Consider the following 25,066-nt stretch of genomic DNA (forward strand, 5'->3'; position numbering starts at 1 on the left):
CACATGGATTAGCAGCAAAGACTAGACACTTCCAAATAAAGGCAAATAGAGAAGCACAGAAGAGTTAGAGAAACTTGCTTTGTGAGGATTTGGTGGGTAAAAATATGCAATTTGGCGATTCTGTAAGTAAGTAGTCCACAGGGCCTGTATTGCTTGCTGACACTAAACTATGGCATTTGCATGCAAATCCTGTCTATATATTGCCCAGCCCAGGCTGAGCTGGCAGTAACTATTATCTATTATTATCATTAATTGTAGTAGTGTGACTTCTCAAGAGTTTTAGACTTGTTGAGGTTGTGATACTAACTGATTCAAATGTCCAGGTCCAGTGGTAAAAGAAAAACAATTTTGGGGGGGGAATAGTTATTTAATTAAACAGGGATTTTAAAAAATTGAATTTATCCAACAGGCAGTTTCTCATCTTTGGGAGGGTGGGAAAGGTCACTGACAAGCCCTAAATCACTGGTCTATTCCTCTTTGGGTGAGGCCCTGACTTATTTCTGTGCAAGAACGTGGAAGAGAATCTTGTGAGCCGGTGGTTGCTATAATGCAGGACTGGAAGTTAGGGTTCCACGAGTTTGTAGCTTTCCGCTCAACTCTGCAAATTTTGAAGTTGAGACCTTTACGGACGTCCTGGTCCTATTGTTCTGTTAATATCCATCTACTAACCCAGGCTTAGTGTCTGGCCGCTGCTCTAGCAATCTCCACACAGGGGAGGGCTAGGGATGTCTCATGGTTGCAACAGGTCAGACTTGCTTAGAAGCTACATCTGCAAAGCACTCGATGTGGGATGGAGAAAACATCAATATTCCAAACCCCAAAATAGAAGTTTCTAAGCCCAAATCCTCTCCCAACTACCCGTCAGGCCAGTACAAGGGCTTCTGCTACACCCCCTGCCTCAGGGATCTTTCTGACCCATCCTGCACAGCCATACAGGATTCATCCTCAGAAAGCACTCCTTTCTTGCATCCCCTCCAAGATGGTCCTCTCCATCCGTCTCTCAGCCCGGTTTCGCAGGCTCGCCACAAACCGAATCCACCCCCTACGTGACCTGAGATGGTTGATGCCCAAACTCCCACTCCAGTGAGCCCGGTCCTTTGCCTTCTGCCCCCCGCTCCCCATCTTCCTGAGTTCACCTTTGTACATTTGCCTACTTTGTCTCCCTGCCCTAACAAAGTCTTCCTGACTCCTGTTCTTATAGCTTCCTTCTGCTTCGACGACCCCCAGCAGTTACAAGCATTGGTCCCTAATCTTATATCGCTATTTCCAAAATCAGACCATGAACCCTTGGAGGGCAAGGGTCATTTATAATGTAGCAGATCCTTGGTGCTCCAGGGGGCCAATTTCCAATTTCTGTAGGGGGGGAGGGTGGGTTTCATGGGAACCAACGGAGACTAAACTTGGGGTTTCTGTGGTTCATAGCCTGACATTTTAATTCAAGACTGGACTGATACAACAGATAATGCCTTCTTGATTATAATATTATACGTACGTATTGTTGTAAGTGTGGAAAACGCTAAAACATTATGCAAAAGAAGTGAAAGCATTAGGAAACTCCCCACTTAGGGTCAACTGTTTTTAATAACTGGGCATCTTTCTTAATTACTTATACAGTATTTATTGGTAAGTCTGTATTTTTTCATCATAGAATCTGACTATAAATACAATTTATGTATATTTTTTGCCTCCCAGATTTTGACTGTAAATATAGTTTTGTTTTCTGGTCTCCTCACTAAACATCATTTTGTAAGGCTTTTCTCATTAAAACATGATTCTTTTAAAGCCTCATTTGTGGTAGCTGCAAGTTATTCAATCACACGGATGGTGCATAATTTATTCAGTCTCTCTACTATTTTTTGACGTTCCACTGATTTCAGTGTGTCACTATTTAAAGTAATTACATGATAAACATCATTGTACATAAATCTTTGTATGTCTGATTATTATTTTTTTGATACAATACTAGACATTTATTACTGGTATGAAGGATAGACATTTTAAAGGAAGTTGATATATGTTGGACACTCCCTATGCGCTCAGAGAAAATTGGGAGGTGGCACAGCTCAGAATGAATGCCAAGTCTGGTACTTCTTGGCCACTATATGGCTTCCCAATTTGACCATCTACATGGCCTCAAATGACTAGATGAGAGCTCAAAACCACCACTTTGGAATGGCAGGGGACCCTTTCTAAGGGGAGTTAGCAATTGTGCAGAGACAAAGAACCCTGGAAAATGGCCCATGCTCCATTCCCACTGATGGGCCCCAGTTTATGACTTTGGGCAACCTTACCTTGGAGTATGTGCATTTTCACCACGTCTGCACGGTCGGACCTGTTTCTGACCTTGTGCTTCAGGGTGTCTTCAGCCTGTCAGACACAAACACAGAATGAATTCTGCTATCAACCTCATACAGTTGAGTCACCTAGTTTTAACTTTAAAAGAAACCCCTTTTCTCTCAAAGGGAAAAAGTCTCTTTTTGTTTGTTTTTTGTTTTTTGTTTGACAAATGCAACATGCAAATGTCTCTGTTCTCCTACGTCTTGACGAAGGAGGGCTCACAAAAACCTCTAATAATTTTAGGATGGAAAAATAAGATAAAGAGGTCAAAAGCTTGGGTCCACCTCAGCGCTCCAAACTTAAAGGCCAGGCAGGTACCTAATTATAAAATATTAATAAAACTGTGGTGATACTACACTGCTTTTGCATGAGAGTCAATCTTATTCCACTGCCTCTTAAAAGAGTCAGAAGTTAACTAGAGTCAGAGATGAAATGTAACCTCAATCCATCCAATATAACATGACAACATGTGCCCTCCTCCTGTTTTGCCCTTGATCTCTCTCTCAAGACGTGAAAATGTAAATCCTGCAGACTGAGACCCACTGTAAGCTGGGAGGACACTTAGAGATGAGTTATCTACTGAGCCTCATGGCTTTCTTGATGACGGAGCTGTCTGTAGGGATGGCGTTGGCTGTGGCAGGGCCACAGCTGGACCTCAGGGCTCTGATTTCTAGTTCTGGGTTTTTATCTCACTATATTGAATCTCTTAATTGGCCCCCGAGAGGAGTCTGGGGATCACTCCAGTTCTGAGGAAAGACAATTATTCTCCAGGCAGTAGGAAGCCCAGCCTCTCACGAGTGAGTCTGAAGAGTCCCAGAGCTCTGCTCGTTCTTCCAGCCCCTCCCCTCAGGCTAAGACATCCCAGGAGAAAGATACCTAATGGCCTTTCCTTCTACATACACTGCTGATGCCTGCTCAATAGCACTTATTGTATTGATAAATTCAAGTTGCAGAGATTTGCTCTGAAGGTACAGAATATACACCGATCCCCCCCCCCGCCTCAAATGCTAAAAGAAAGAGAAATAAACAGAATTCCTTTTGCCTTTAAATAGCCGTGAATAAGCTCTGTATCTGCAGCCCCTACCCTACCACTGAATTGGATTTAAAATAATCTGATTGTTGCTGAGAAAAGCCTGTCATGAAAGAGAGGGCAGCTTGCCGACACACCTTACCTTCCTGTTTCATGTCTCTCTGACCCCCGCCGCATCCTTGCAGGGATACCACCCCCCGACATCAGAAAGATGGGGGACATTTTCTTAAAGCTCATAAATACCAGCTTCAGAGCCAATACTGTTGATCCCATTTCCACAGTTTTCAGTTTCTAGGAGGAAGATTCCACACGGTGTGCGGGGAGGGGACCAGCAAATCGGTTGAGTTTGCAGGAGGAATTCTACCCGCTTTCCCCCAAGCTTAGCATTCAGAGATCCAGAGCCTGGAGTCTGAGTTCAGAAAGGTGGGACGTTTGCAAACAGTTACCTTGCCACTATCCAAACGTTTTCTTTGCTCATGGAATTCAGGTGGGCTTTTCAGGGCTGAAACAGAAAGACACAGACGTGAGCAGAGAGGGCTTGGGGCCGGGAGCAGCGTCGCGGTGCTGGCCGGTGTGCTTGCCGAGCGGTGCACAGTGGGGATGTGATGGACATGTGATGGCCTTCATCAGGCCACAAGCAATGGAAGAGGAAAGGCCTGGAGGTCACCAGCTTCCCTGCAGCCGGAGAATCCAGAGGAAGGCAGACGTCAGCCTCAAACAAGAGGAGCAGCAGAGACAGAATACGCGACAGGAAGAGAAGTGGCAGAGACAGGGCATTCCAAGATCCTGAGGAGGGACATGCCTGGGGGAGGAGACCAGGCAATGCTCTAGCTTCAGGGGAGACTGGGGTGACTACCACCCTCTCTGACTTCGCTCTGCCCTTGAGTGCGCAAGTCTGGGTGGAGACTGCAGTCTGTGAGGGACCTCGTCCCATGTTGCAGGAGGGGACTTGTCCTTTGGGGTCAGGGAGTTGGCTGGTGGGGTAGGAACATGCAACCAAAGGGCAGTGAGTGAGAAGCACAGAATCAGACTCTGAGGGCTGGAAGGGACCTTGGAGATGGTGAAATACAGCTCCAAGCCTGAGCGGAATGGGGAAACGGAGGCCCACGGAACAGGACTGCCTCGCCCAGGGTCCCACAGGTAGGGCTAGGAGCCTAGGTCTTCTGACAACCTAACTTCTTTCAGGGTGTGATGCTCAAAACACTAACAACCAGTAGACAGGGCACTGGTCCCTCACAGCAGCCGGAAACAACCTGGACCGAACGCCAGCCTCCCTTCTTCCCAAGACCCACTGCTCCCTTTCCCAGCTCCCAGCAACTCAGCACAATGGACTGAACTTTTGACTTTGCAAAGCAGTAGAACATCGTTCAGCAAAATTCTACCTTTTTGCTGGTTTTCCTGATCCCCTGGAACAATTGCAACCAGAAGCCATAAAGGACCACCTTTCATCAGAAGTGATGAGGCGGATCAGAGGTTAGAGAATTGCATCAGATATTTTTCTGGATAGTAGGTCTGGACAAGTGGGCGAATCATGTGATCCAGATTTCTAATATTTACTCCCACAGATGTCAGCTCTCAAGCTGCAGGCAAGAAAATATTCTTCCACACTTTGGCTGGCATAAAAAAATTGGATTTCTAGCCAGATGGGCACTTGGGCACACACTGTGTGTGTGTGAATGTGTGTGTGTGTGCATGTGCGTGAGTGTGTGTGCCTCATTCAGCCTTAAGGCCATGCCAAATTTGAGCCCAGCTCTCAGATGGGCTTGCTGGACAGCAGGCAGACTCCACTGTGGTCCTGGCAACTGCTCGACCACGTTATCCTCTATTGAGGATGCTGCTTGGGAAGCTACTAAGGCATCTCTAAGTCTTCCTGTCTCACCCCGACATCTGCAATGTTGACCAAAGGATCGCACAGAATAGTCCCAGCTGGCTGCCTTGTGCCAAGGAGAATGGACAAGCACTATTCTCCTCAATATAACCAGTGACTAAGAGGCTTCCTTTCTTATAGGAAAAAAAAGAATCAACTGTTGCTTGACTATCATATTTCCCATTGATCTAATAGCCCCAGTTTCTCTTTGCTGCTTTTCACTCTTAAAATGAGCCTCTCTGCCAACCCTGTCCTTTTCAATGGCCTCTTTCCCCTTCCCTGTCTCCTCACTCAGTGGCTCTGAGGAATCATCTGGAAAACTGTGCAGGCCTGCCGCGTTGCTCATGCATTTTCTCTGATTTGGGTCTGGCCCTCATCCTGAGTCAGGAGGCTTGTCGTTATTTGCACTTAATCACAGTTGCAATTTATATAGATGGAGTTTTGAAACCATCTCCCATTTCCCCAGGCAACCACATGCTATGAATCTGCTTGAAGTCCAGTGGGTCCTGGTGAGTCTGTACAATCGGAACCCATAGGTCTGCACCTCTGTCCGACAGTCTGGTGGTCACCTAAGTAGGTATTATATATTGGTGTGGCTTAATCTCTTCCATAATCCAGAAAAGGAATTGATCTCAGTGTGGCCTTATTAAGTGGTTAAAAAGAGCAACACAGCCTTTGCCTTAAGAAGCAACCCTAAGGGAACAGCATGAATCTATCTTGAGATTGCTCTTACATTCCAAACTCAATTGGTTTTAATTGGGCTTAGGACTTAGGGGCAGTTCATCTGGTTCTCTTATCCCTGAGGCTTTTCAATTCTTATTTGCGGAACTTATTAATTCTTCTATGAAACACTGCATTTCCTGTATCTTAGCTTGCAGAGCTATAAATCGTCACTTCTTGGTGTTAACTATTCCCCTGTGAAATGATGGTACAGTCCAGTTCTCCAAGGCCAGGAGCACAAAGGTCTTCTGGGACCTTCTGCCACACGGTGGGAGAGGCTACGCCCATTTAGCCAGGACTTGGGAAGGAAGCTAAAAGATCCACATACTGCGTTTTACCCCACACTCTTCTTTTCAGAGCTTAAGGGGTGTTACGTGGGGCACCACTTGGCCTGCCATGGGCCCTGTGATTGACATTTGCTTTTTCTGTGATTCCAGAGAATGTGGGTTTTAGCCACCTCCCCTGAGGGCCAGGGAAAGCCATAATGCACCCCCTACCCCGGTTGACTTTTTGGAAAAAAGGACCTCCTTTGCTGCCAGCCCTGGGAGTATCCAATGGCAAAATTTTGTATTTAAGGGACGCTGACATTTAGGATTGAAAAGGAATTTGGATTTCTAAATTAAAAGAAAAATAAGTCAATGTGATCTCAAATTAAAATACGGTTGTAAATTCAGTCAACCCCACATCTAACTCATTCCGCCTGGAGGAAGATGAATTGCTTCTCGCAGGGGAATTCATGTTCTCGCCGCGGAGTTTAGTTAGGGGCTGTTCCTATTTCTGTCCCCGCGGCTCCAGCTAATTTGGGTCAGCTGTGTGTATAAACATTTGCTTACTTAGAGCTCAGGAAAAGATCCCAAGATAAGAAGAGGCCTCCTGCGGTCCCGTTGCTAACCTCCTGCTTCCAGCCAGAGCCCAGCAAAAGGAGAAAATAGGCTGCAAGGCCGTGGACAATCCGTCAGGGAGAGGGGCCTGGCTCTCACAGAGGAGGGGCCTGGGGCTGGTAGCAGCTCTGGTGGCAGAGGCAGGGCCTGCCTTCTCTCCCAGGGCCCCTCACTGCCAGGCTTGCAGGGGAGAACCCAGCTCCACTGGTATATGGCTAAGGACCAAGAGGGAGCATCAAAGAACCCGCATCTTGGGCTACAGATGGAGCACTGGTTCTCAAAGTGTGGCCCCTGCACCAGCATCTTCAGCAGCAGCTGGAAACTTGTTAATAATACCAACTTCCAGGCCTACAGAATCCAAAGCTCAGGTGGGACGTAGAGGGACGGAGGGGTCTGTGTTGGAACACACCCTCTGGGAGATCCTGGCACCCCGGCGTTTACAAGGCCAGTGGGTGCTGATCTAGAGTCCTTGGGAAACTGAGAGTTCAAAAAGTGGGGAATGATGTCTAGGACTGATTTCTCAGTATTTCAAAAAGCTGAAGAAAAAGGGGTGTGTTTGCCCAGAGAAAGGCTGCTTAGTTCAATGAAACTGCCACTTCTCATACTTGCTGTCTCGAATCAGAATAACTTGGGTTAGAACTGGTTGTTCTCATCAAGAAGCACTGGCTGGTAAGCTTACATGCCACTAATTAGAGACAGATATATGGATTAATAATTCACATATGCAGGCTTCTTTGGGAGGAAGACAAAACTAATTCAAACGCAAGACCTATGGCAGTAACGGGTATGGTTTAAAAAGTGACTAAACTTTTGGAAGCCTTCCCTTCGGGCTCTGTCCTTGCTTTGCCATCTATTTTTGGTACAGCCTTGAACAAGTCTGATAGGCTTCCTGTGTTCTCAGTTTCCCACTTACAAAATGGATCTAGTAGTGCCTGTCCTCTCTTGGCTCTACTTTTAAGGACAAGCTGGACCATGAGTATTTTTTTTCCCAAACAAATGGGATCCATGCTATGGGTGTGTGATAATGCTTTGGAAATTGTCTTAACTCTTTAGGTTGGCAACAGATTGCCTATTCAGTACCCAAAGGATAGCCTTAGGGGTCTGAAAAGCATGCATTTTCCCAACGGAGCTTTGTAATATTTAAGGCCTGGCTTGCACACTTGGAGAATTTAATGCATCACACATGAATACTTTGGAATTTCTCAGAAGGGTTCAAAGACAAATTCGAAGGGTGCCTGTCATCACTGGTTTACTAGTTTCTAAGGAGCAAGGAACTAGAAAATCGAAGGAAAGAGGGAGGGAAATAAAGAAGTGAGGATTTTAGACCCAAATGGGCTTGGCATGAAAATCCAGGGCGCCTTTTTTTTTTCCTATCTCTGAATTTGAGATGTTAGAAGGAAGGGGAGAGGGACAGATGAAACCCTTGTGCCGTGTTCTGCTCAAACAGCCAACAGTGTGTGGTACGTAGGGTGCTGTGGGGAGAAGCCAAGTCAGATGAAGGCACTGAGGAAGGGAAGGAAGACTTTGCCCCGTCAACGTCTCAAAACTATCAGGAAGCTGCATGTGCTGTGGGTAGAGGAATTGCCCCGTCATTCTTCTCGCTATTCAGGAGGACCACAGAATTCAGGGATTTACCAAGGCTTTGCAGTAAGTATGTGGCTGCTGAGGCTTGGATTAGTCTGCAAAACAAATAAAGGCAGCACCATTCACAGACAGCTCATCGTATCTTTCCATTCATTGACATCGATCAGACCATGGAACCAGGCTGCCCAGAAACTTCTTTCTGGCCAGCGGTGCTTTCTCTGAGTCTCTGGGGAGAAGTCACAGCCTCTCTGGGCCCCCGGGCCTCTGTAATCCACTTCAGTTCTCTAATCTCGTTTTCTGTATTCCCGGAGAATAAACTCAATGTTCCCTCCTCTCTCCCCTGGGTTCATATAGATCAGTCCCACTGTAGTAGCAGAAGGAAACGGAGAGAAAGTCACCTATTTCCTTCAATTCTCCCAGAAACTCACTCCATGTATCAATGGGACATTGTCCAATATTATTAATGGAGATAACTAAGCATGAGTGATTTGGGGAACCTTCTGGACTGTAGGCTCTTTGAAACAGAATTCATGTCTGGCTCCTCTGTGTTCCATAAGGCCTTCCTCCCAGCAGATGGTCGAAATATTTACTGAATTGCTCTATGACCATTTTTTTTTTTTGATTGAAAACTCAGAGCTGATCGTCTTTCTGCACTAAGGCTTCTGAAATGGTTGGAATAAAATGGTATTTAAGATTCAACCCAGGAGAGTGATGCCCAGAGAAAAGAAGATAGTGGTGAAAATCTGCCTGAGAAATAATGAACAGATCTGAGCCCCATCCATAGGTCTCCAGAGGAGGAGCCTGGGCTCTATCTCAAAGGCAAGAGAAAATAAGAGAACCTTGATGTCCTCTTGCAGCCTTGAGCCTGGCATGGAGAGGCGGCAAAGCCATCCCTTTGAACTCTAGTTGAAGGTGACAAGCAGACAATTTGAAATCTCCGTTTTGAGATTCAGAGGTAGGATTTTGGAGAGGAGTCCAAACATATTCTTTTTTTTTTTTTTTTTTTTTTTGCGGTACGCGGGCCTCCCACTGCTGTGGCCTCTCCCGTTGCGGAGCACAGGCTCCGGACGCGCAGGCTCAGTGGCCATAGCTCACGGGCGCAGCCGCTCTGCGGCATGTGGGGTCCTCCTGGACCGGGGCACGAACCCGTGTCCCCTGCATCGGCAGGCGGACTCTCAACCACTGCGCCACCAGGGAAGCCCCCAAACAATATATTCTTAAAGTAATATTTCTACATTAATGCTGAGAGGCTATTTCACTCAGATTTCACTACTCTTTTGAAAATGTGAATTCCACCACTGATACTATAAATGTGAAAGCAATCTTAGAAGCCAACCTGGGCCCGTGCTTCTGGCCCGAGAATGCTTTCCCACTGTTTAAAGTTGTTCAAGGGGCTGTGTGCTGATCTCAGAACCCTGCCTTCCTTGACTAAATTCAAGGAAAATGCCTTTAAGTGCATTCAAAGCACCGGAAGGGGAAAATCCTAAACCTACAATATATACAAGTAAGATATGAGTATATGCTTAAGAGAGGTGATGAAGGGCGATTATAAAAGAGACTTTGATTCTCTGATTGCTGTGGCCTGTTGGTTACTCATCAGCAACTTTGAAACCTGCAGAATGCAAGCCCATGAAGGAGGAAGAAATTAAATTCTATCCATGTGCACCAGTTTCACTAGTCTACTGAAAATCACCCATGGTCCCACTGGAGTCAGTGGGGGAGAAACCTTCTACTTAATCATCAATTTGGTGTGCATTTGAAATGAGACCAGCCATACAGCAAACTCAGTGGAATTTTCCATTCACTCTTGGTCACGGTGAGACATAGATTACAACGTAGAACCCAAAGCCATTTCATTAAAACCATGGGCTTTTCCTTGGCATTTTCACATATACATGTTTTTATTTTCCCAAATTCCAACTGAATTCTTCTGGCCACAAAATGCTTGATGATAGAAACTTAAGGAAGTGCTTTTACAGTTCCAGTGATTCCTTTTGAATATTTGAGTCAAGAGCCCTATACCAGGATCAGGAGACACGGGTTCTGGCCTCAGCTCTGTCGCACTAGGAGTGGACTGCACTTTTTTTGCAATGGACAATGCTCTTGGGATTTAATCTAATGTACAACTCATGACTAATTCTGTCCAAGGAGACCAGGCGTTTCCATTGACCAGCTAAAAACTGCAGAGCCTTCCGATAATACCATAAGGACAATGAACAATTCACTTGGCCATAAGCTTTCCATTTAGGCAATTTATGACAAGTTTGAAAATTCAGGGGGAGCATTGCAATTATTTCCAATGTATGGATAACGTGAGATTGTGTTACTAATTTTATTGTGCGTGCATTTAAAGTCTCACAGTTCAGGTTTGTAAGTAGGGCCACACTGGGCCCTGGTTTGGGGATGTTTGAAAAGCCTCTTAGGCCTCTCCAATCTCGGTTTCATGGAGGTTAAAGACAATGAGACTTGGACTAGGGAAGGGATTTTCAAACTCTGTTGGAAGACGACCAGCGCTCTGGGGAGGATAATCAGGGTCATCTAGGAGGGATGAGGGGAGCCAAGTGAATAGGACAGAGGGCCCCGACCCTGTTCCAGGCAGTGTATACATATATATATATTTTTTTTTTCCCCATAAATTTAAATTTTTTATGTATTTATTTTTGGCTGCATTGGGTCTTCGTTGCTGTGCACGGGTTTTCTCTAGTTGCGGCGAGTGGGGGCTACTCTTCGTTGTGGTGCGCGGGCTTCTCATTGCGGTGGCTTCTCCTGCTGCAGAGCACGGGCTCTAGGCATGCGGGCTTCAGGAGTTGTGGCTCGCAGGCTCAGCAGTTGTGGCTTGCAGGCTCTAGCGCGCAGGCTCAGTAGTTGTGGTGCACGGGCTTAGTTGCTCCGCGGCTGTGGGATCTTCCCGGATCAGGGCTCGAACCCGTGTCCCCTGCCTTGGCAGGCGGATTCTCAACCACTGAACCACCAGGGGAGTATATATATGTATATATACACAGACACAGTATCTTTAACTATTAAAAAACACTGAAAATCAGAACATTAGACGATCTCCAATGACTACTGGCTTTGCTTCCCTCCATTCTACCCCCTTCCTTCCTCCTTTCCTCTTTCCTTCCACTTCAAAAATTTCAAACGGTAGAACGAAGACATAAAGAACCCTCTTGTAGAACATAACTAGTTTCACCCTGACTTATACTATCTGTGTCTCTTGTCACCTTTTCCCCTGAAATCTCGAGTCTCCGCGAAGGACGGTCTTGCTCACTGTGGCCCCCCACAGCACCTGGCATACCACCCTGCAGAGAGTCAAGTTCATCATGAAATGTGTTGAGTTTGATTGAGTTGAAAGGACCCTGAGACTGTGGGCTCCTGTTCCCTCCTCTGGAGCGGCTGCTTTTACACACATACCCCCGGGGGTGCTGAATAAACAGACTGCATGTTTCATGTCTGGGTTGATGAGGCTACCATCTCGGTCCCCAGCCTCTCAGCAGGTGCAGAGGCTCATCTGGGTCTGGCTTCCCCAGAAGCACTAAGTCATCGAGGTCTAGGGGCTGGGCCTGCAGGGTGCACCTGCTGCGGCTCTGACATTTTTCCACAGCAGAATCGACACCCTTGGGAAGCCTGGAGAGGAGATGGCTAAAGAGTAAGGAAAACTGACGATGCTTAATCAACCCTTCTCATTTTGCTGAATTAAAAAGAAATATCGTTTCATTACTCTTAGGACTTTCCCCCAGCAATTATCTTAATCGTACAATGGGCTATGGATGCAAAATTTATGTCAAGCAGTATTTCGTTAATATGTACACTATTTGATTCTGAAAATCCTGGAGAACAAAATATTATATCTTCATTGGACTCGACTCTACAAATGGACATTCAATTTGCATGAGTTACATAAGGGTGTTATGTAAAAATGTACCATCAGGTTCATTCTTATTTGTATTAGGTGTTTCACTGACTCCCTGAAATTTAACCCCAGCAACCTAAAAACAAAAGTTTATTCTCATCCAAAAGCCAGCTGCAAGACCCAGGCTTGGATTATTTAAGCACATAGGTTAATCTTTATATCAGCTGTGAACAGCTTGAGGGGATGCAAAGGTACCAGGCCTCTCTATGCCAATTGCCTTTCCAGAATTAAGGGAAAGAAACACCCGTGAAGGAACAGATTATTTTAATCCCACTGAAACTGATGTGCTCATCTTATATTTGAGGGCACGTGGTAGAGACTGTGGTCTACTGAGAGGATCCTGGTGGATCTACACTTGTCTACACTCCATTCTTAGTGAATCGTTCTTCTAGACGTGGTTAAACAAATTCGATTCTACGTGTTTGCAACAGGATTCTGAAAAAGATTGGCCTGCTCACATCTGAGTGCGAACGTATTTATCTGTCTGGAAGTCTGCAGACTCTTGGTCTTTCCTGTGTTTTAGCACCTGCCCTGCTGGGCTGACTGAGATGAAACAGGCCACACAGACTTGTACCTTTGGTTTCTCATCCTAACTGTACATTTTATTGAAGCAGCCTTTCAACTGCAAGGTGAGATCTTTCTTCTGTGCTTTAGCAAACCTCTAAAAAAGTTGTTCTGCCAAAAGGTCACCTGTGTTTATTCTTTGTAGGGCTTAGCCATGAACAAAGGACTTCACCTGAATTACCAAAGGAAAGGGACTTAAATATTCTTAGTTCTGTTCTGGTTCTGAAGCACGGACAACACTTAAATTGTTTGGACCTTGGATCACAGGGCACCAAGGTTACTACCTGCAGGACATTCAATCAAGGGCACATGCTTGCTTGTTGCATGCTTAACTTGAAGCCACAGTCATGACAAGGACCTGGATTTCTGCAGGAGTCATTACGGATATTGACTTTTAAATTTTGCTGGGGTGAGAAGTTAGAAAGTGTCACCTAAAGGAGCTTACATGGTGATTCCTTTTATCCAGTACTTTTCCTGTTTCTATAGCTAACCAAAAGTTAGCTTCAATTGCTAAACTGGCAGAAAAGTTCAAACGTATCTTCTAAAAGATATGATAATCCTTTTTCTTTGACCCAAATGATGGCCAGTAATTCAATGTTATACCATTTACACTAGAATGGTATTGCCGCTCATCATTCCAGAAAGGAAGCACTGGACAATATTCAATTACTTGTGGACTCAAGTACCCAAACAGAAGTGAAACCGAGGAGGTGAGAAAAAGATGCTGTGATTGATGCTTCCAGAAAGAAGAGTGATTAGATCCATTCTAAAAGTAGGAGAGAGGGATGGATGCCCATAAAATTGTGTTTGTCCTGTAAACAAACCACCACATTGAAATTTTAGGTACAACCTATATGATTAAAGGGAAGCCCTTACAGGTGAGTAGCATTTGGGGCTAAGCCCCCAAGGTCTGGGATTCCTGCTGACACAGAGTCTGTGAGGATCTGGGGAGACTGATCCATGGAATTAGACTATGACCTCTGAGGTGCTTTCCAGCTCCCAAGCTGCATGGTCCCATGGTACAGATCAGTCAATAAGAGATGCAGCTACTCACGTGGTATGATGCCTTGGTTAGCCAGCTGTTCTTGGGTCCTTCTCTGTTGAAGCCGTAACTGTAAAACTTAGAAAAGCAAGTGTTAGTTTGTGAGTTGGGCTAAGACTGATTGCAATCACTTCTATTTGCCTTGTACTTTTTTTTTTTTTTGCATCACTCTTCTTGCATTATTTCTAGAACAGTTCTGAAAGTCTGCATGAAGGACACTTGCATGTTTGTTGTAGATGTGGAGAAGGAAGGATGAGAGAAGCTGAGGGGGTTGCAGGGTTTTGCAGCAAGTGGGTAACAACCAGAGACTAGAAGACTTGTCTCCTCTGTGAAGTGAATGTTACTTTCACAGCACCATGCTCTGTCTTCCCCTGCTATACTACCTGGGAGGTGAATACCATCAAACACTGTTGGGAACTTGGCCATGATTTCAAAAGAGGAGATGGAGTAAAGGAAGCTTGGCCTCTCCAGTCTCATCTGGGTTCAAATCCCATCTCTAGTCCCTTCCTATGTGGGTAACTCTGGGCAAGTTGTTCAACCTCTCTGACCCTCAGAGTGTTTTCATTTGTAACTGGGAACAATGCCTGCCTTACAGGATTGTTATATAGTTTGATTAACCTGTGTATGCAGACTGCTTAGCAGGGTGCCTGGCACCTAAGTCATCAATAAATGGTAGTATTATGAGAGCTTAGAATCCACCTGGAAATTCAGAGAAGGGCTACTGGAGTCATGCTTTACCTAGAAAAATTAAAACATTGTAATCTGTCCAAACTATAAATTATAAAACTTTGTTACTATCCCTAGCACAGACTATATATATTATATATATTTATACATGTAAGTACTTATATATATGATATAAATATATATATATATAATGAGTATAGTATTTATGATTTTCTCATTCTCTTCACCCCTTTCCTCCTAAAAAAATACCCATCTTTGGACATTTACATTTTCTCAGGGAGATTCTGAGTTCGCCATCTTGGTTCCTGGGTTTAAGTTGCTCAGGATAAGAATAGAAAGAGCAGAAATTTTCAAGGAGAGGGATTGGTTTAATCACCTTATAATGAAAAGAGAGAATAAGCATTGCTTTTATGAAGATAAAATTAGAATGGAGAGGAGAGAAGCAAAGATGAAAAGGATATATGGGCTGATCAAGTTTATTTAGTATTTCAGAGTAAGGCTTCAGAGCAAATGCAGTCATAAGATATACTGAGAGAGTAATGGAGAAAGACAATTTAAAAAAGTGTTGCTGTGGGTTTTGAATTGGCTTCTCACCAAACTTTCTTGGGAGAGACCAATGTTGCTGAAATACTTTTAATTACTTTTGGTGGCTAGACTGTGCTTCACTGAATAGCCTCATATGACTCCATCTTAGGACTGGACAACAAAGAGGACTAAATTATTTTACTTTGTGGATAAATGAAAATGACATGAGCATTTACTATTCAAGCCCTCCTTCAGACCAACCCTCTTACTGATAAAAACCATAAACTCTGAACATAATGTGAAAAATAACTACGTGAGGATTCTGAATAGTGACAAAATCAGGAAGACTATAGGGAGGAGTTGAAACTTGGAGAGGTGACTTACATGCAGGTGAGTTTCTCATTTTGGGGTGGGAGGCTTTGCCTTGAGGGTGGCCTATAGTCATGAAATGGCAAGTCATAGGTAGTTAAAACTCCAATAGAAAACCTGCTCATCTTTCTGGCCAGAGGAATCAGGAAAAGGTGCCCAGACAACCAAGGCTGCCCACCAGGGAGTAAGGGGGAAATCAGCAAGGGAGGGAGCTGGAGAAGGAGGGGGTTCCCTAATTCCATGTGTGAATCTCTGCACGTTTCAGGTTGATCCACTAATGATGTTTCCATGGGGCAGATTCAAAGCAGCACAGCAAAGGTTTAAAATTAAACTGGAATTTGAACATCTGTGCACACAGGCAAGAGAGAGCTTAAAGTGGGACTCTACCTGGGTTAACTCTGTGCTAAAATAAAAACATCAGCATTCTCCTGAGGACCGTAGGAGTCTATGTATAAGATTCACAATGTCCAGGATGCAATGCACAAATACTCTACACACAAAGAATTAGGAAAATGTGACCCACTCTAAATGGAAAAGACAATAATGAGATGCTAACCTTGAGATGACCCAGATGTTGGAATTATCAGACAAGGACTTTAGTTATTTTCAACTATGCTCAATGAAGTAAAAGAAAACATACTTGAAATGAATGTAAAGACAGGAAGTCTCACCAAGAAAACAGAACACATAAAAAGGAATCAAATGGAAATACGAAACTTAACAGTAGAATATCTGAAATTAAAAATTCACCGAAAGGCCTGAAAAAAGAATGAATATCAGAGTAATTAATCGGTATACTTGAACACAGAGCAAACTGAAGAAGAGAGAGGGAAATGATGGAAAAAGTGGACAGAGCCTCTGGTATCTGTGCCACAATATCCAAAAGTCTAATATCAGCTAATTAGAGTCCTAGAAAGAGAGCAGAAAAATAAATAATTGCCAAAACTCCCTAAATTCGGTGAAAAACAGAAATTTACAGATTCAGAAAGTTCAACAAACCCCAAACCAGATATAGTCACAGAAAACCACACTTAGATACATCTAATCCAATGGCTGAAAACCAAAGAGAAGGAGAAAATCTTGAAAGTAGCCAGGAGAAACAACACATTACATAAAGGGAAACATTGATTTAAATAACCACAGACTTCTCAGCAGAAATCATGGAGTCCAGAAAATAAAACAAAATGAAAACAGAACATGAAACTGTCAACCCAGAATAGAAAATATCCTCTAGGAATGAAGGTGAGATGAAGATATGTTCAGGTAAAAGGGAAACAGGATAATTTGTTGCCAGCAGACTTTACTACAATAAGGAAGTAAATTCCTTATTACTTACTACTATGCTTAAGGAAATTCTTCAGGCTGAAGGGGAATGATATCAGAAGGAAACCTGGATATTCAAGAATGATGAAAGCATATCAGAAATGGTAACTGGCTGGGTAAATTTTTTTTTTTTTTTTTTTTTTTTTTTTTGCTGTACGCGGGCCTCTCACTGCTGTGGCCTCTCCCGTTGCGGAGCACAGGCTCCGGACACACAGGCTCCGCGGCCATGGCTCGCGGGCCCAGCCGCTCCGCGGCATGTGGGATCTTCCGGGATCGGGGCACGAACCCGTGTCCCCTGCACCGGCAGGCGGACTCCAAACCACTGCGCCACCAGGGAAGCCCTGGCTGGGTAAATTTTAAAGATTTTTTTTTCTTCTTAAGTTTAAGAAATATATATGTCATATATGTATGTGTGTGTGTGTGTGTGTGTGTGTGTGTGTGTGAATAAAACTGTTTAGAGAAAAGTCATATCATTGTCTGGTGATGTTCTTAAGGCACGTAGACGTAATACAGGTAACAATTATAACATAAAGGGCCCTTTGTGACAGCAAGGTTTGTATACTTTACATGCAGTGGTATAATATTAACTATAGGTAGACTGTGAAAGGTTAATTATGTATATTCTTACCCTTAGAGCAACTAACAAAAATGCCAAGAGGTATAATTTAAAAGAATAAATAGATTAAAATGGAATGTTAAAAAATATTCCAATAATCCAAAACAAGGCAAGAAATGGGGAAAATAGAAACAAAAAGTAGAGGGACAAACAGAAAATGAGTAATAAAGTGGTAATCAATAATTACATTAAATATTAATGGGTTAAACACTCAAAAGGCAGATTATCAGGAGGGATTTTTTAAAAAGCAATATTCAATTATATGCTGTCTACAAGAGACACACTTCATACATAAAGACTCAGATTGGTTAAAAACAAATAGATGGAAAAAAGATACACCATACAAACAGTAATCATAAGAAGGTGGAATGGCTATATCAGTTAATATATACTTTAAGTCAAAAAGCATTAACAGAGATAAAGAAGGGACATTTCATAATTATAAAAAAGATAATTCATCAGGAAGACCTAGCAATTATAAATGGACAGGCATCTAATAAGAGCTTCAAATTACATGAAGCAAAAATTGACAGAATTAAAGGGATAGACAATTTCAAAATCATGGTAGATTTTTAAGATCCCTCTCAACATTTGGTAGAACTAGATAAAAAATTACTAATGACATAGAGGATGTGAACAACAATATCAACCATCTTGATTTAATTTATATTTATAGAGCTCTACACCCACTAACTACAGAATAAACATTCTTCTCAAGTGCACATAGTACATTCATCAAGATATACTAGGCCATAAAACAAGTTTCAATAAACTTTAAAAAAACTGAACTCATGTAAAGTATTTCTCTGATCACATTGGAATTAATTAGAAATGGGAACCAATGTGCTATTTAGGAAAATACTAGGTGATAACTTCTAAATAATACATAGGTCAAAAAATAAATCACAAGGGAAATTACAGATATTTTGAACTGAATGATAATGAATATACAACATATTACAATTTATGGGATGCAGATAAAGCAATGCTTAGAGGGAAACTTAGAGTCTTGAGTGCTTCTGTTAGATTAGGAGAAAGATTTAAATAATCAATGACCTAAGTTTCTACCTTAGTGAGCTAAAACGAAGTATACTCAAAGTAAGCAGAAGGAAGAGAAATAAAGATCAGAGCAGAAGTCTTCAAAACAGAAAGCAGACAAGTACCAGAGAAAATTAACAAAGCCAAAGGCTGGCTCTTTGTCAAGACAACAAAACTGACAAAGCCTTCACTAGACTGACAAAAAAAAAAAAAAAAGAGAGAGAAAGGATAAATTTTACCAACATCAGGAATTACCACCCTAGACTCTCGACATTAGAAAGGACAATAGGAAAATGTCATTAACAAATGTGTGCCAATAAACTTGACAATTTAGATAAAATTTCTTGAAAACTACAACTTACCAAAATTGATACAAGAAGAACCATAAATCTGAATATGCTATATTTAATAAATAAATTACACTGATTACCAAAAAATTCCCCCCTCAGAAAAACCTCCAAGCCCAGATTGTTTTACTAGTAAATTCTATCAAAATATTGTGATTGGAATAAGTGATTTTGCAAGTTCTCCATCAAATAACTTCCATATTCTATATATTACACCAAAAGTAAGTAAGAATCTCAGTTATTTTGTATTTATCATAGATCTTAATCCAATAAAGGAAAAAGTTTAGAGAGATATCCCATTACTAGAGTCAACCATTTTGAAGCCTGCTTCAGTTCTCTAGATATAAAGCTATTTTGACTTAGATTGACTGCATTAAAGTAATAGAAGTGAATGAAAGAGAAAAATATGAAAACACTTTTGAACAAAAAAAATTGGAAGAATTTGGTGATATGAAGAGAGAAATATATATATATATATATATATATATATATATATATATATATATATATATATGTATCCCCACATGTGGAATCTGACGTATGGTTTGAGGCTAGACTATAACTTTAATTTATTCCAAATAGTTGGCAAACTACATATATCTCTGCCATTTATTAAAGAATTTTCCTTTGCTCACTGATTTGTAATGTTGCTTTCATCATTTATTAGAGTTCTAATATAAGCCATGATCTGTTTCTAGGTGCTAAGTTCTAATTTATACTAATTTACACTCATCCTTTTCTCTCCTCTTAGCAGCAAAAGTAGTAAATGTTTTCTGTTTCAAGATGGCAGACGGAGTACACAACTGATTGCTATAAATAACAGAAATGATAGTTTTAAAAATCTATACCTTCACAGGGAAAGAAAAAGGGGATTCCTCACTGGACTGGAATTGTAAGTAATCTCTGAGACATAAAATGAATATGGAATTGATTGGATTGGAAAACTCATACCAAGACATACACAAGTGAGTGACTGAAAGCCATGCCAAGGATCCTCCTTGCCTTGGAGCAGGAGGGAGTCTAAGGCTCAATGTAACAGGATTGTTAATTGGGGTACCAAAGCTAGAGGTCTGCGCCTACTATGTCCTGTACCCCTCTATACACTGGATCGGGCATTGGTTATGTGGGATGAAACTGTCTCCAGGTGGGAGCAGTAAACAAGTCATCTTGGGAGACACAGTGGTGGGCTTCAGACTGTGAAGCAACATGTCTTTTCCCCACAGACTGTGCTCACCTGTGCATCAGACAGTCTAACAGGTATCCACAGGGCATACGTGAGGGTACAATCAAGAATCACCTAACCTGGGAGGAATGTCAGAACCATGAAAGAAAGGCTCCAAACTTCAACAAAACAGTGTGAACAAACGGAGCAGGTATTTCTCAGAGACAGGCAAGATACTATTCATTAATTAAAAATAAAATAAAATAACCACTTCATACCCATTAGGATGGCTACTGTTAAAAAAAATGGGAATTAACAAGTGTTGGTGAGGATGTGACGAAATTGCACTGCTGCTGAGAATGTAGAATAGTTTAGCTACTATAGAAACCAGTATGGTGGCTCCTCAAAAAATTAAAAGAGAACTACCATATGATCCAGCAATCCCACTTCTGAGTATATGTCCATAAGAAGTGAAAGCAGAGACTAGAAGAGATACTTGTATACCCATGTTCATAGCAGCATTATTCACTGTAACCAAAAGGTGGAAATAACCCAAGTGTCCACCAGTGAATGAATGGACAAACAAAATGTTGTGTAGACGTACAGTAGGATATTATTCAGCCTTAACAAGGAAAGAGATTCTGACACATGCTACAATGCCGATGAACCTTGAGGACATTATGCTGAGTAAAATAAACTAGTCACTAAAGGACAAATACTGCATGATTCCACGGATATGAAGTCCCTAGAGTAGTCAAATTCATAGAGACAGAGGAAACAATGGTGATTGCCAGGGGAGGAGGGGACCAGGCCATGGGGAATTATTGTTTTAATGAGTATTGAGTTTCAGTTTTGCAAGATGAAAGAGATCTGAAGATGGATGGTGATGATGGTTGTAAAACCATGTGAATGTATTTAATACCACTGACTGTACACTTAAAAATGATTAAAATGTAAATTTTATGTGTGTTTTACTGTAATCAAAAAAAAATTAAAAAATAGACCAAAGGTCAAAGTATAACTTAGTTCATTAAAATAAGCACACTCAAGTGGATGGCTGAATGAATACAGTTAAAAATAAATCAGTAAACTGGATGTTTGAGCCATTCTCTTAGAATGTAACATAGAGGGATAAAGGGTGGATAGCAAAAGCAATATGAACTCAATGTAGAAACACTGCAAGATACAGAAAGGCTTCCAGGAAAAAAAATACTCATCCCTGAACTAGAGATAACTATTATTAATATTTGACTCATGTACTTGAGGTCCTTTTTCCTATATGTTTATGTGGGATCATATAGTAAGTTTTCCTTCATTAGCTGCTCTTTTTAGTAATGTATCACAAATATATTCCTATGCCATTGAATGCCCTTCAAAAGAGATAATTTTATAAGCTGCATAGTATTTCATTTTCTGATTATTCCATAAGTGATTGAACGAAATGCCTGTTATTGAATAATTAGTTTGTTTCCCATATCTTACCATGTAAAACAGAAGCAGACATTTTTTGTAGTTAATTTGGGGCCACATCCTCAAGATATTACTTTGGGATACACTCTTAGAAGTGGAATTGTTTACAGGCTTTTGGTCCATAAAGCAAATAGCTCTCTTGAGGGGTTATTCTGATGTTCTTCTCACTAGCTAAGTAAAGCATGGCAGGGTTGTCCAGCACCCTTGGCTTTGCTGCTCTTATCACTTGGAAGCTGCTGTAATCCTTTTCTCCAGTGAAGATGGTGGCCTGGTTGCCAGTTCAGTGCTCCAAGCCTACAGGGAGAGGCCAGACGGCCAAGGGCAGGATGATCTTGGCAGTGGCATTTGTCCCTGGGAGGCTTCTTCTCCAAGTTTGGCAAAGCTCCGATGCTATAGAGGTGGAGACTGAATGACCACATCCCTTTCCATGCCTGCTTCCTGCTGCATGTGGGAGACCCCTGATATTGGGGCAGAAACTGTACCACTACTGGCCTTTCCCTCTGGGCACAGCTGTCCTCAGCTATTGTCTGGCCTCCATCCCTGACTGTCTCTCTGTGCTTTACTGACCAGCACTGCCCTCCCTGCTTTCAGCCTGCTGTGGCCATTTGTGTCCCCAGAGCTCTTGGCAAACCTCCACTGCTCCACTGTAGCTAAAAATACTCTTGAGCAGAGGGTTGCTTTTCAGCCCAGGCCTTCCCCCACTCCCAGTTCCAACCACCTACAAATTACGGGTATCCACGGAGCTTCCTCTTCGCTTCCTTTGAGGCCATATGGTTATCTTTGGGAGGTGAAAAGGAGTGAGTTCTTGGTGTCTTTTCCATGTCATCCCAATATGTTCCCTTACGGTTCTGGCATTTGGGTGTCAGCCTGTCTTAGCTTTCAGAAACAAAGCAATTTTTTTCTCTATTTTTGTTTTCATTTGGGCATCGTTGCCAGAATTGAGTCACATGTTTGCACTCAGGTTGCTTCTTTTTTTTTTAAATTAAGTTTCTTTATTAAAAAAATCAAAATCATTACAATGTTATATTTAAGGACAAAAAGAGACAATAAAAACCAATGTGATATTTCCCCCGAATGTTAAAATAAAAACGTGATAATTATTGTGACCAATTACACAATAATTGTTAGGCAATATTTATATCATTCTAGAAATTTCCATAACTTGCCTAGGAACCAATAAGAAGATTTGAGAAAATATTAAGGTTAAAACAAAAAGGGATCCTCAGTACATGCTGTTCTTTACTACACAATATTTACATTAGTGATTTTTATCTAATCATAAAAATATCAGCTCTACTATATTAAATTCTCTTCAAGACTGACAATTAGTCCAATTTGGTTTTCTTGGTACAAACACAGGTATTTATTCTAATCAAGTTGCTTCTTTATTCATAAGTTCTGGGCTCTTAATTCTGATTTTCTCATCTGTCTGGGGCTTTTCTTGCCCCAGTACTACACTATCTGAATTATTCTAGATTTATAATAGATTTTCATGCCTGATAGGGAGGATCTTACATCACCCTTCTTTTATAAATGTGTCTTGACTACTCTAGCCTGCTTTTCCCCCAAAATGAATGTCAGGATGTGAGTAGCAAGTTCCATCATCACCCCAAGAACCTACCTCCCCAGAAGCAGGAGGAATATGTTCCTTTAATATTCTGTAATCATAAGCGTGAACCCTACCTGGATAGGTAGCATCATCCTGTTTAAGATTATTAAAGAATATATAGAAACCTCTGGATCAAGTATAGTGCAGGACCAGGACTGGGTTCCCTGCATGCAGCTGGGGCTGAGACTGGATACCCAACCCAAGAATGGGAGCTAGAAGTACTATTCACAATAGCCAAGACATGGAAACAACCTAAATGTCCATCAACAGATGAATGGATAAAGATGTGGTATATACAGACAATGGAATATTATTCAGCCATAAAAAAGAATGAAATAATGCCATTTGCAGCAACATGGATGGACTTAGAGATTATCATACTAAGTGAAGTAAGTCAGACAGAGAAAGACAAATCTCATAGGATATCACTTATATGTGGGATCTAAAAATATGACACAAATGAATCCATCTACAAAAGAGAGATAGACTCCCAGACAGAGAAGAGACTTGTGGTTGCCAAGGGGGAGGTGGGTAGGGGACAGAAGGATTGGGGGTTTGGGATTAGCAGATGCAAACTATTATATATAGAATGAATTAACAACAAGGTCCTCCTGTAGAGCTCAGGGAACTAGATTCAGTATCCTGTGATAAACCATAATGGAAAAGAACCTGAAAGAGAATGTATATATATGTCTAACTGAATCACTTGCCTATACAACAGAAATCAACACAACATTGTAAATCAACTATACTTCAATAAAGTAAATTAAAAAAAAAAAAGGATGGGAGTTAGAATATCTCTACACACCACTGGGTTGCAACCAGAACATGTCAGTTGCCTGTGCCCAGCAGAGGAAGCGGGCCAGTCAGAATGGGAAGGACCAGGTGCAAATGTGCACATCTCCGAAGAGTTTCAGGTTAAGGAGGAGGGAAATATTGGGATTGATGGACACCGCGACATTTCTCTTGTCACATAGACAACCACCTTTGCTACATGCCCAGACAGACCTTTCCTGATGCAAAAGGGAAGCAATATGATGGAGCAAGGGTGGGAATGGAAAACAGAGACTCAACTTTGATTCCACCAAGCCACGTGACCTTGAGTAAGTCACTCTGTCTATGAGTCCTAGCCTTCTCTGTGTATAGCAACAGTGTCAATAACAAATCAGAATAACCAATTCCACAGGATTATTGGGATGGAGTTAACGAGTTAACCACTTTCTAAACTATACAAGGCTGTCAAATACCTTTCTGTTTTATACTGCTAATAGCTGCTTCAGGAGGAAGCCCAACTGCTGGGTTCTGGTTACAGAATTTGAAGAGAAGGAGCTTTAACTTGTAGTGGGAGCACTAAAGTATAAGTTTTAAAAAGTCATTGCTGCCTTTAAATACTGGCCAAGTTCAGGGCTAGCAGTTGCTGGGGGCAGGTGATGCAAATTGTGAAGGAGGGATTTGTAGGAAGAAGGGACCAGAGATACAGAGGTTATACAGTACGGAGAGGGAAGTGGGAAAGGCAGAGGACAGAAAAAGGAGTGAATAGTAGAAGCTGAATCAGTAACTCAACACAGATCAATTCTTCCACCTTCCTGTTCACTATTTCTCCCTGTCTCTCTGGCATTGGTAGAATTGAAAAGTGCCAGTCTCTCGGACAGAAGTTTTTATATAAATCATCTCATTGAAACCTCCCATTAATCCTGTACCTGTATGAATTCGATCCCTATGTTATAACTCATAAGGCCCAGAGGGCTTAAATAGCTCATCCAAGGCCATAGACTTATGAAGCAAGGACAGTGAACTTCAAACCCATGACTTTGGACTTTAAAGATTTGCCTCATGGGTGCAAATTCCGAATGGAACCATTGGGATGATAAAATGGTAACTTCTGCCATGTTAAACCTTATGTTTTAATGTATTTCCTCCATTGGAAGGGTTCCTTTCAAATGAAGAATCAGGAGCCACTAGAAAACGAGGCATGTTTTATGCTC

General features: G+C 42.1%; 1 protein-coding gene across 4 annotated transcripts in view; it reads right to left on the reverse strand.

Annotated features, from left to right (window-relative positions):
* Positions 1 to 25,066, reverse strand: part of MYOCD (myocardin) — a 93,533-nt gene that overhangs the window by 44,095 nt on the left and 24,372 nt on the right. For 3 of the 4 annotated variants that reach the window (XM_082604986.1, XM_082604985.1, XM_082604987.1), the window contains exons 2-4: positions 13,948 to 14,013; positions 3,814 to 3,869; positions 2,292 to 2,367 (exon numbers count right to left, since the gene is read on the reverse strand). In XM_082604986.1, the coding sequence (XP_082461112.1) occupies positions 2,292 to 2,367; positions 3,814 to 3,869; positions 13,948 to 14,013 (198 nt within the window). Of the gene's footprint in view, positions 1 to 2,291; positions 2,368 to 3,813; positions 3,870 to 8,470; positions 8,512 to 13,947; positions 14,014 to 25,066 lie in introns of those variants that run through there. The other variant, XM_082604988.1, reaches the window with a different exon arrangement.

Source organism: Mesoplodon mirus, assembly GCF_964341445.2.
Source record: "Mesoplodon mirus genome assembly, chromosome: 18".
Lineage (NCBI taxonomy): Eukaryota > Metazoa > Chordata > Mammalia > Artiodactyla > Ziphiidae > Mesoplodon > Mesoplodon mirus.